This window comes from Histoplasma capsulatum, genomic scaffold, assembly GCF_000149585.1.
Source record: "Histoplasma capsulatum NAm1 scaffold_2 genomic scaffold, whole genome shotgun sequence".
Lineage (NCBI taxonomy): Eukaryota > Fungi > Ascomycota > Eurotiomycetes > Onygenales > Ajellomycetaceae > Histoplasma > Histoplasma mississippiense.
This window is the reverse complement of record NW_001813981.1, coordinates 3,207,256-3,217,065: the sequence shown is the minus strand read 5'-3', so window position 1 is coordinate 3,217,065 and position 9,810 is coordinate 3,207,256. Positions and strand designations below refer to the sequence as shown.

Below are 9,810 nucleotides of genomic sequence, written 5' to 3'. Positions count from 1 at the left end.
CACCAAACGCATCCCGGGTTCCACGAGTTCCAAAGTTGGAAGAAAATCATCGACATATTTTCCCAGTTATATACATGGGCCAGGAATGAGGAAACAGAAAGGAAAGACATGATCGAAGGGAAATGCCTTTATATTCATTAACACAACATAACGATGTGAGAACAGACAATTTGCGCAAGGAATAAACACGGTCCAAGCGCTCGTGAATACGGAGGTTCTGACAAGCAAACAGAGCTGGGAATCTCCCGGGCAGTTTTGCGGTACGCGCATGCACATAGTACTGGTCAGTGAGTGAGGTATTAACCGTTTCTCCTCGAACTGCTTGAGTTTGTAAAGGCCGGATATGCGCTGAGCTGCGGCAGGCTCGCAGCAGGGCCATGAGGTAATCGAATCCACGGAAGCTATTGGCACAGGCAGGCGATCGACAAATACCGGGAGAGCATCCAAGCAGGGATGGAGGAGGGCAATAAACTTAAAAGATATAGGCAAAAGCCGTTGTTGGTCTTAGTATACCCCGATTGCCTGCAGTAAATCACTTCAAGCTCATGCTTGTTCTCGAAAGGGTTTGATACATTGTAGAGGACGACTGCTAGTACCCTGCCTTTGCGGGCAAATACTAGCAGGGGACATAGCCAACAGAAAGCAAATACGTGAAGCCAAGGTGAAGCTGAGGTTGTTGTCGAAGCTCTGTTGTTGGAGAGTTGTTGTAGGAAGATCCAGCCACGGATGGGAAGCTGCCTGCCGCAACACGTGACGCTGCTCCGACCACAGTGTCCTGAGTGCCTTAGCGCGGCCCGATCGAGCCTCAACCCTAGAACTTCCTCCTCGTTCCTCCTTGTCGTCCACATCCTCGCTCTCCCAACAGCGCTGCTCCTGTCTCTCTCATCCCTCTCTGCCTCTCTCTGCCTCTCTGCCCGTCATCCCTCTTCCTTTCTTTCTCTTCTTCCCATCTCCTTCTTTCTTTTTTTTTCTTTTGTTGCTGTTGTTTTCTACTTTAGTTTCATAATCTAGCCTCCTGGTCCTCTTTTTCCCGTTCCTTTCATCCTCCTTACTCTTAATTCGAAGGTCAAACGAGCACAAAACCGTCACAATGAGTGGCCGTGAGTATCCCTGCCACATATACCGGAATATGCCACGATTGCAGTTCATTCTGTCTCGGATTACTAATTAATACTAATAACAACAGTACGCTTCCTCGACTTGATCAAGCCCTTCACACCCCTCCTCCCGGAGGTGGCATCCCCCGAAACCAAGGTGCCATTCAACCAGAAGTTGATGTGGACAGGCGTACGTTGTTTCATCCTGCCGTTGCGCGCGATCGCATGGGTCTCTCCGCGTACTAATTCGATGGCGCATAGTTAACTCTACTTATATTCTTGGTGATGAGCCAAATGCCGCTCTATGGCATTGTTTCATCGGATACCTCCGATCCGCTCTACTGGCTCCGCATGATGCTGGCCAGTAACCGTGGTACTCTGATGGAGTTGGGTATTACTCCCATTATCTCCTCCGGCATGGTTTTCCAAGTATGACTCTTTTTTTTTTTTTTTTGTCAATTGAAAGGCTGTCTGGTCCTCTCGTATCTTGACATTTTTACTAACAACAACTTGCTTAGCTTCTTGCCGGAACCCACCTGATCGATGTTAACCTTGACCTCAAAACCGATCGCGAACTCTACCAGACCGCCCAGAAACTTTTCGCAATCATCCTGTCTTTTGGACAGGCATGTGTGTATGTCCTTACCGGTCTCTACGGCCAACCCAGTGACCTTGGTGCTGGTGTCTGTGTTCTATTGATCGTTCAGTTGGTTGTTGCTGGTCTTGTTGTCATCCTGCTGGATGAACTTCTTCAGAAGGGATATGGTCTTGGCAGCGGTATTTCACTTTTCATCGCAACCAACATTTGCGAGTCGATTATCTGGAAGGCGTTTTCCCCTACCACCATCAACACTGGACGTGGTCCGGAATTTGAAGGAGCCGTCATCGCCCTGTTCCACTTGCTGCTCACCTGGTCAGACAAGCAGCGTGCCCTCCATGAAGCATTCTACCGCCAGAATCTGCCCAATATCATGAACCTCCTTGCGACTCTCCTTGTGTTTGCAACCGTCATCTACCTCCAAGGTTTCCGCGTCGAGATCCCTGTAAAATCTTCCCGCCAGCGTGGCATGCGCGGTTCTTACCCCATTCGCCTCTTCTACACCTCAAACATGCCAATTATGCTTCAGTCCGCCCTTTGCTCAAACATTTTCCTGATCAGCCAGATGCTCTACTCTCGTTTCTCGGATAACCTTCTTGTCAAGCTCCTCGGCGTCTGGGAACCACGTGAGGGTGGATCGGCTCAACTCTATGCTTCCTCTGGAATTGCCTACTATATGTCTCCCCCGCTTAACTTCAAGGAGGCTCTCTTGGATCCCATCCACACCGCTGTATACATCAGTTTCATGCTGGTTGCTTGTGCTTTATTCTCCAAGACCTGGATTGAAGTTTCCGGCTCCGCTCCCCGCGATGTCGCCAAGCAGCTGAAGGACCAGGGACTTGTAATGGCCGGACATCGTGAGCAGAGCATGTACAAGGAACTCAAGCGTGTAATCCCTACGGCAGCTGCCTTCGGTGGTGCCTGTATTGGAGCCTTGTCTGTGGCTAGTGATTTGCTTGGAGCCCTTGGAAGCGGAACTGGTATCTTGTTGGCTGTCACGTAGGTCTTTTGAATTTCTTTTTTCTACTCATCGCATTCCCGGTTTTCACTAATGTTTTTATAGTATCATCTACGGATATTTCGAAATAGCAGCTCGAGAAGGCGACTTCGGTGCTGGCCTGAAAGGTTTAGTGCCCGGAAACTAAACGAGTCTCGTTTTGTGACGATTCGGGGAGTTAATTTTCCCGCCCTGTCTTAATATATGCTCATTATCTTTATTTTATTTTATTTTTTGTTTTCGCTTCAGTTGCATGGCTGGGATACTTACTCTTTTCTTGTGACTTATCACATCTGTTAAACCTTTGAGCAGGGTATTCAGAAAAGCCTAGGTGATGGGGAGTCAGGCGATGTTTGGGATTCTTCCCCGGAATGTGTTTAGGTATGTATACCTGAGCAGAAAAGAAAACCAGAATGCCGTATTTGAAACCAAAAAAATTTTTTTCTTGTCGCCGAACTTCTTGGATCCCCATTGTTTTTCTTCGCATATCTCTTATTTACATATTTGCCACGTCCATTTTCTTGAGGTAACATGGATGTACTGGCTGGGTGGGAGAAAAATCACAAAAACATTAGAGCGGCCTCATTTTTTGCGAAACGAGAGGAGGGAGAGAAAAAACTAAAGAAAAAGGAAAACCCCCAAGTGTATATATATACTTCGAAATGCCTGCTTTATACCTATTTAACTGCGAGTATCATGATATTTCACAACCCGAGCGCCTTTCTCAAATCGTGACTTGAAAAGCGAATATGGCGCCATATATTGTTTTTCTTAAACCAAAATATTCTGCCTCACGGTCGTAAGTCAGAAATCAAACCAAACCTATCCAGAAAGCAATTCAACAATAAACCACAAAAATTTTTCGATATATATCTATATATTTATCTATAAAGGGCTTCCCCCGCAACTATCCCTTTCATCTCTTCGATTTCATGTCCTATAATCCCCATTGATAGTCACATACTCATGACTAAAATCGCAAACCAATACAACCCCTCCTCCCCCCCCAAGTCCCTTCTCCCCCTTTTGCCGGCACCAGATCAACACTATCTCCAAATCCTCATCTGCAAGATCTTCGCGCCGGCTCTCATTCCACGCCTTCCGCTCCCCATTAACAAGCAACTTCAATTCCGCACTACCATCAACCGGCCTAAAGCTCACGCTCGTCCGCTCAGGAACCACCGTCCCCTCCGCAATCCCCTGTGCATACCCGATCGCGCACAGGATGCGCCCCCAATTCGCATCCTTGCCGTACAGCGCCGTCTTGACCAGCGGCGACCGCGCGATCGTCGACGCAATCACCTTCGCGTCAGCGTGCGATGGCGAATTGCACACGCGCACCATGATGAATTTCGTCGCGCCTTCGCCGTCGCGCACGACCAGTTGCGCGAGCGATTGCGCGAAGCTGGTCAGGATGGTTTGCATGGCGGCGTAATCTGGGGAGGATGTGGTGGTGATTGCCTCGCCGCCTGCGGCGCCGTTGGCGAGGAGGGCGATGGTGTCGTTGGTGCTTGTGTCGCCATCTATGGAGATGGCGTTGAAGGAGCGGGAGACGGCATGGGTCAGGAGGGCTTTCAGGGCGGAGGGACTGATGGGGACGTCGGTGCAGAGGATGCCGAGGAGGGTGGCCATGTTCGGGTGGATCATGCCGGCGCCTTTGGTCATGCCTGCTAAGCAGTACTGGCGGTTTGGGGAGGAGGGGAGGGTGAAGGGGCGTGACAGGAGCTTGGGGAAGGTGTCTGTTGTGCAGATTGCGCGGGCGGTGGCGAGCCAGGTTGAGTGTGTTGAAGCCAGATTCGAATGGGCGGTTGGAATGGCATCGAGGATTTTCTTGATTGGGAGGCTGGGAAATTGATATGTAAGTTTCTTGCAATGCAGGCAATAAAAATATCGGCTACAACGGCGTAGAGAGATTGGGCTTACCGTTGGCCAATAACTCCGGTACTCATGACGAGAGTGCTGGTATCCTGTGGCCCAGTTGACGGTGTGCCGTTGCACTCGTCAACTTTGGCGCTCATCATTTTGGCATGTTCTAGCCCTCCCTTCCCTGTGACGGCATTGGCACAGCCAGAGTTAATCACCACGCCCCGTATGCCCGCACCCTGCCTCTTTTCCAGTACCTGCTTGCTCACCTGAACAGGGGCCGCTTGAAATTTGTTTGTCGTAAAAACCGCAGCTGCTGAACATGGCGTTTCAGAGCATATCAGGGCAACATCGGGAAACTGTGTGTTTGACTCCTTAACGCCGGCATGGGCGCAAGCAACCAAGAAGCCTTTAGGGTATGTCCCCGAACTAGGAATAAATTTTCGCTTGGATGCCGGTATGGACACATCATTTGGAATGGAGTAATATCTGGCCTGGCCAAGGCTGCTTTTGTGCAAACGGACGAAGCCAGCCACGACACCGAAGGGCTTCGGATTTTTCATGGTTCTGCTATTCGGCTTGATGCACAACCAGTGAGATTTGCACCTAAAACAGTGTATGCAACTGTTTTAGAAAATATATAAGTGATTCAATATGCTAAATGCTGCAATTCCCAAGAGGCCAAGCTCAATATGCACTTTGAAACTCGCCAATTGTAACAATAGCAGAATGTAGAACACCAGCGCAGGAGGACGTGTGAGGGTTCTGGCAACCTGAGCCCTCAATGGACGCTCTGACACTTGAAAACAACCGAAACACCGCGAGTCGATCCAATTAACTTACCGGCTCTTAAATTCCTTTCCCGCTATGACTCATATGTGTTGGAGTCGAACTTTTGCGGCTTGCGATACTCAGAAACTTGCTGGCGTCGAATGGCTCTGGTTGGTTGGATTGATCGAGTTAGGCTGGTCACGTGGTTGGCTGAAGCTTTCCGCTTTTGTTTCCAATCAATCTATCCATCCTCAGCTTCTTCTTACCAGCTTAACGTGCTTACTTCTACTCTCTGTGGCCATGTGAATACCTACTTGCCTTTTTTCTTATTCCCATGGCCTCTGGCTACAATGAAACGCAAGCAACCAGGTTCTTCGAAAGGGGACAGCTCACTTGATTCTACGCCGCGAAAGCGAAGGACCACCGATCCTAAGTCGACCCTGAAAGACGAAGCCACTGCAGGCATACCAGGGACACCTTCGAGAAATCCTCCTTCCACGAGCAATGGATTCAGGGCCAAACTTACCCGTCATCTGAATACCCCAACCAAAGATTCCCCGACTTCAAAGGCGCAATCCGGACCGTTATTCGCAACACCAACAAAAGCTACTGGAAAAAAATCCGTGCATCCTTCTCCTTCCATAACAAGAAATGCTGATCGCTCAGCGAAGCGAAAAAGTGCGCGCGTACTTCTAGAACAAAATGATGAGGATGATTGGGACGGTGCAGATAAATTAGCGCAAGCGATCTTGGAATCAGGGGATGATGACGAGGCTGAGAAAATCAAAGAGCGAGGAGCGAATAGAGCAAATAATGCTGGAAAAGCTGAACCTACCCCGAAGCGCCGCGCTGGGCGCCCCAAGGGCGCGAAGAATCGACGATCCCCTACTCCTGAGGGAGATCTCCCACCGCATGAACGGTACTTCTTTCAAAATCGACCGGGACCGGTACAAACTTCTAATAATACGCTTGCGAAGCTATCCCTTTTGGATCATGAGGAGTATTTTGAGCGGATGAACAAATTTGTGGATCCACACCAAAAGGAAAAAGATTTTTTACTTGAACTTCATGAACACTCCTTTCCACAATGGGCATTTGAGCTGAGCGAGGGATTTAATATATGCATATATGGATACGGTTCAAAAAGGCGGCTCGTTAATCGATTTGCAGAATGGCTGTCCCAACGGCACAGTGATCAACCAACGATTGTAATTGTGAATGGCTATGTATCTAGCACGACGATACGGTCCATTCTTTCGACGGTAATTAGAGCAATCCTCGGGCCTGATACACCGTCAAAACTTGGCACGCAGCCTTCAGAGGTATTGGAGCTACTCCAATCCATCCTACATAATAATCCACTGCAGCACCCTATAATGGTCTTTATAAATTCCATCGATGCACCACACCTACGGCGTCCTTCTCACCAGGCCCTGTTAGCGCGTCTTGCTAGTATACCTCTGATCAATATGCTAGCCACAGCTGACACACCCAACTTCCCTTTGCTGTGGGATGTAAGCCATCGTGATCAATTCAATTTTGTATTCCACGACTGCACAACCTTCACACCGTATGATGTGGAATTAAACGTCGTTGACGAGGTAAATAGCCTTCTCGGACACCAGGTACGCCGAATCGGCGGTAAAGACGGAGTCAACTTCGTCCTGAAAAGTCTTCCAGAAAACACGCGGAAACTCTATCGCTTATTGGTGACGGAGATCCTCACACTGCTAGGGGAGCACCAGCTTTCTGACGACGAGGAGAATGGTGATGGAGGCATGAAGAAAGATGGGGACACCAACCATGGCGAGAAAGTAGCCGTCGAATGGCGAACGTTGTTTCACAAAGCCTCGGAGGAGTTCATCTCCTCTTCAGAGATGATGTTCCGTACGCAATTGAAGGAATTCTATGATCATCAAATGATTGTGTCACGGACTGATGCCAGCGGAGTGGAAATGCTTGGAATCCCACTATCCAGACAAGAGATGGAAGGAGTTCTGGAAGATTTAATCATTGACTGAATATGATAATCGTACCACAACGTATTTTTTTTTTTTTTTTAACTTTTCTATAGCAGAAATCATATCCCACAAGCATACGATACCCCTTTTATTCGAGAAGAACGTGGTCGAAAACACAATTTTACCATACGATTGACGAAAGACAACGGCGCCACATACTGTTGTCTATTTTCGGTCCAGTAGCTAAAACCCATTGCAGGATCTTGCAATCTTGGGCTATTATTTTCAGCAGTTCTTAAAACTGCGCAAACGCAGCCAACATCATCATGGTCCCAAAGCTAAACTTTGAACGGGACGTTCTCGGTCAGAAACCGTTGCAAATTCGCAGATCTGACATGCTCCCGCAACCAGCGCGTGGGGACGACGTTGTAGCCCTTGGAAGCTGCCCACTAATAATTGAATACCAAAAACCCCAGAGTCAGCGATCACACATGAGATTCACAAGTCAATCCTAGAACTGGGGATTTTAAATAAATAATAATAAGAATAATAAATAAATAAATAGTCATAATCCTACCTCAACCCCCAACACCGTGAGCCCCAGCGCAAACACCAGCGCCCTCGAAAATATCCTCAACCCAAGGCCCGCAAGCAATCCCAACACGCTTCCTAGACTAAGCTGCCGGACGGTATTCTCGTTGATTCCTCCGCGACTGTGGATCCCGCACTTTGTTTTGGGCACAGGGCTGCTACTGTAGTGCGAATGGCTAGTGGTGGCGAAAGGGCCTGCGAAGTCGCAAAGAATGGGCTGTTGTTTCGGGAGGGCGAGGGAGAGGGATAGGCCCAGGGGGGCAGCGAAGAGGAAAGGTCTGGCGGCGGGGGTGAGAAAGCGGGTGAGGAACGGGGCGGTCATCTTTTTGTTTTTGTTTTTGTCTTTTTTTCCCCCCTAGTTAAGCTGTGTGTATGTGTTCAAGAATGGGATGTTGGGTGTTCGATGCACGGTCCCAGGATTGCCGAGCTGGACCGTTGATTGGCGCAGATGGAACGGTGCTGATGTCATCGGCGAGGGCGGAGGTGGATTTAGGCTTTTTTAGACTCGGCTGGATAACGGCAGCCTTACTCGATATGGCTTAGACGGATCAAGTCTCCAACAAACATATTCCTTGGGAACTGGTCAATGTGTGATATCAAGAGTGAACATTCAAATTGCCAACGAGTATTTCAACACCACAGGGCTTCTGTACAAGTCACAATCCGTACTTTTCTTGTAAATCCGAATTCTATCCACATGTTTTCCGACCCGATTGAAGCCTGAAAGCAATTTCCTCATCTGCTCACTTCACCAATCAGCAAACAATATCAGCCATCTCCGAAACCAGAAGCCGTCCCCTCTAATTGGGTCCACGTGGTATGTCCGTTCCACTACAATAGCATGCATTCCTTGTAGTCTGTCTTCAACTCATCATAGACCACAACACAAAATCCCATTCAAACATCTAACTACAAACCCTCCTTCTTTCATTCCTAATCCTTTTCAGTGAAGGAGAGTATTCATTAGCTCGATCCCACATATACGGCGGCTTCCACATCCACACATATCCCAAACCCTAACATAAACGTCTTGTACAGATCACAAATGATATGGCCAGCAGCCATGTGATCCAGCAGGATTGTAAAGACCTGCTTCCAATCTTTGCCACCTACCTGCTTCATGTATGGTTGATCTAAGATCCTGATTTGGAGCAAACATATGGATGAATATAGTGGCAGTGGTGGGGGCCAAATTTAGTGGGCGCAAGAGTTGGGGTAGTGGCAAATAGCTACCTGCAATGTCTTAAGGAATATATCTATCCTGGCCAGAACGTTCGACCATGCTGCCTGATTGTAGTGGGTGTTTGGCGTGCATGCGACTGGTTTCGCAGAATCTCATAATTGAAGTACTAGAAGCGGGACATGGATTGGATACTATTAGTTTTAGGAATATTGAAGTAACGTATCCCGGGAGGTAGTGGTTGGAGCTAGCCGCAAATGGTGATCGTTGAAGGGTCACAGTGAGAGCTTTGTACCATTCTCGACAATTCTTCACATCCGTAATGAAACAGAGGCAAGAAATTGGTCAGCTGTGTTAGAACGCTGATTTCCACATCTCATGGTTATCAGAACTGAGAACCGACCCGATAGGTGGAACAAATAGAGAGAGAATGGAATTTGGCCCGCCAGTGGATGCAGGCACGGGACCTACTTCGATTGCACAGGTCGCCAATATCAAAAACAACGCCTGCAATGTTGGAGAGTCGGAAGATTGCCAGACAGGGCAATCCACTGTTCTGTTCTATCTCCTAACGTTGATTCTCTCAGGATAATGTCTTCGCCAAAAGAGTTTCCAGCTAACCCCGGGAGGAGCGGCCAATAAGCAAACAAGTATGTTTGCAGACAAGTGCATGGACCCGCGCTTGGATCAACCTATCCCTCCCCAAATAGCGATAAGTCGCAACGGTGACAGGGCGCATGTCTTCCAATTCT

At 48.4% G+C, this 9,810-nt stretch overlaps 4 protein-coding genes across 4 annotated transcripts; 2 read left to right on the top strand and 2 right to left on the bottom strand.

The window, feature by feature from the left end:
* Positions 1-1,090: 1,090 nt before the first annotated feature.
* Positions 1,091-2,840, top strand: HCAG_02998 (protein transport protein SEC61 alpha subunit; the record flags this gene model as incomplete). Its single annotated transcript, XM_001542777.1, has 5 exons — positions 1,091-1,100; positions 1,187-1,287; positions 1,359-1,526; positions 1,616-2,694; positions 2,759-2,840. 5 exons carry the CDS (start codon positions 1,091-1,093, stop codon positions 2,838-2,840), a joined length of 1,440 nt encoding a protein of 479 aa, XP_001542827.1.
* A 782-nt stretch (positions 2,841-3,622) lies between these two features.
* On the bottom strand, positions 3,623-5,118 carry HCAG_02997 (arginine biosynthesis bifunctional protein ARG7, mitochondrial precursor; the record flags this gene model as incomplete). Its single annotated transcript, XM_001542776.1, has 2 exons — positions 3,623-4,535; positions 4,616-5,118. 2 exons carry the CDS (start codon positions 5,116-5,118, stop codon positions 3,623-3,625), a joined length of 1,416 nt encoding a protein of 471 aa, XP_001542826.1.
* Positions 5,119-5,676: 558 nt separating this feature from the next.
* On the top strand, positions 5,677-7,336 carry HCAG_02996 (conserved hypothetical protein; the record flags this gene model as incomplete). Its single annotated transcript, XM_001542775.1, has 2 exons — positions 5,677-7,213; positions 7,305-7,336. 2 exons carry the CDS (start codon positions 5,677-5,679, stop codon positions 7,334-7,336), a joined length of 1,569 nt encoding a protein of 522 aa, XP_001542825.1.
* Positions 7,337-7,625: 289 nt separating this feature from the next.
* Positions 7,626-8,200, bottom strand: HCAG_02995 (predicted protein; the record flags this gene model as incomplete). Its single annotated transcript, XM_001542774.1, has 2 exons — positions 7,626-7,736; positions 7,865-8,200. The coding sequence occupies 2 exons, from the start codon at positions 8,198-8,200 to the stop codon at positions 7,626-7,628; spliced, it is 447 nt and encodes a 148-aa protein (XP_001542824.1).
* Positions 8,201-9,810: the final 1,610 nt, after the last annotated feature.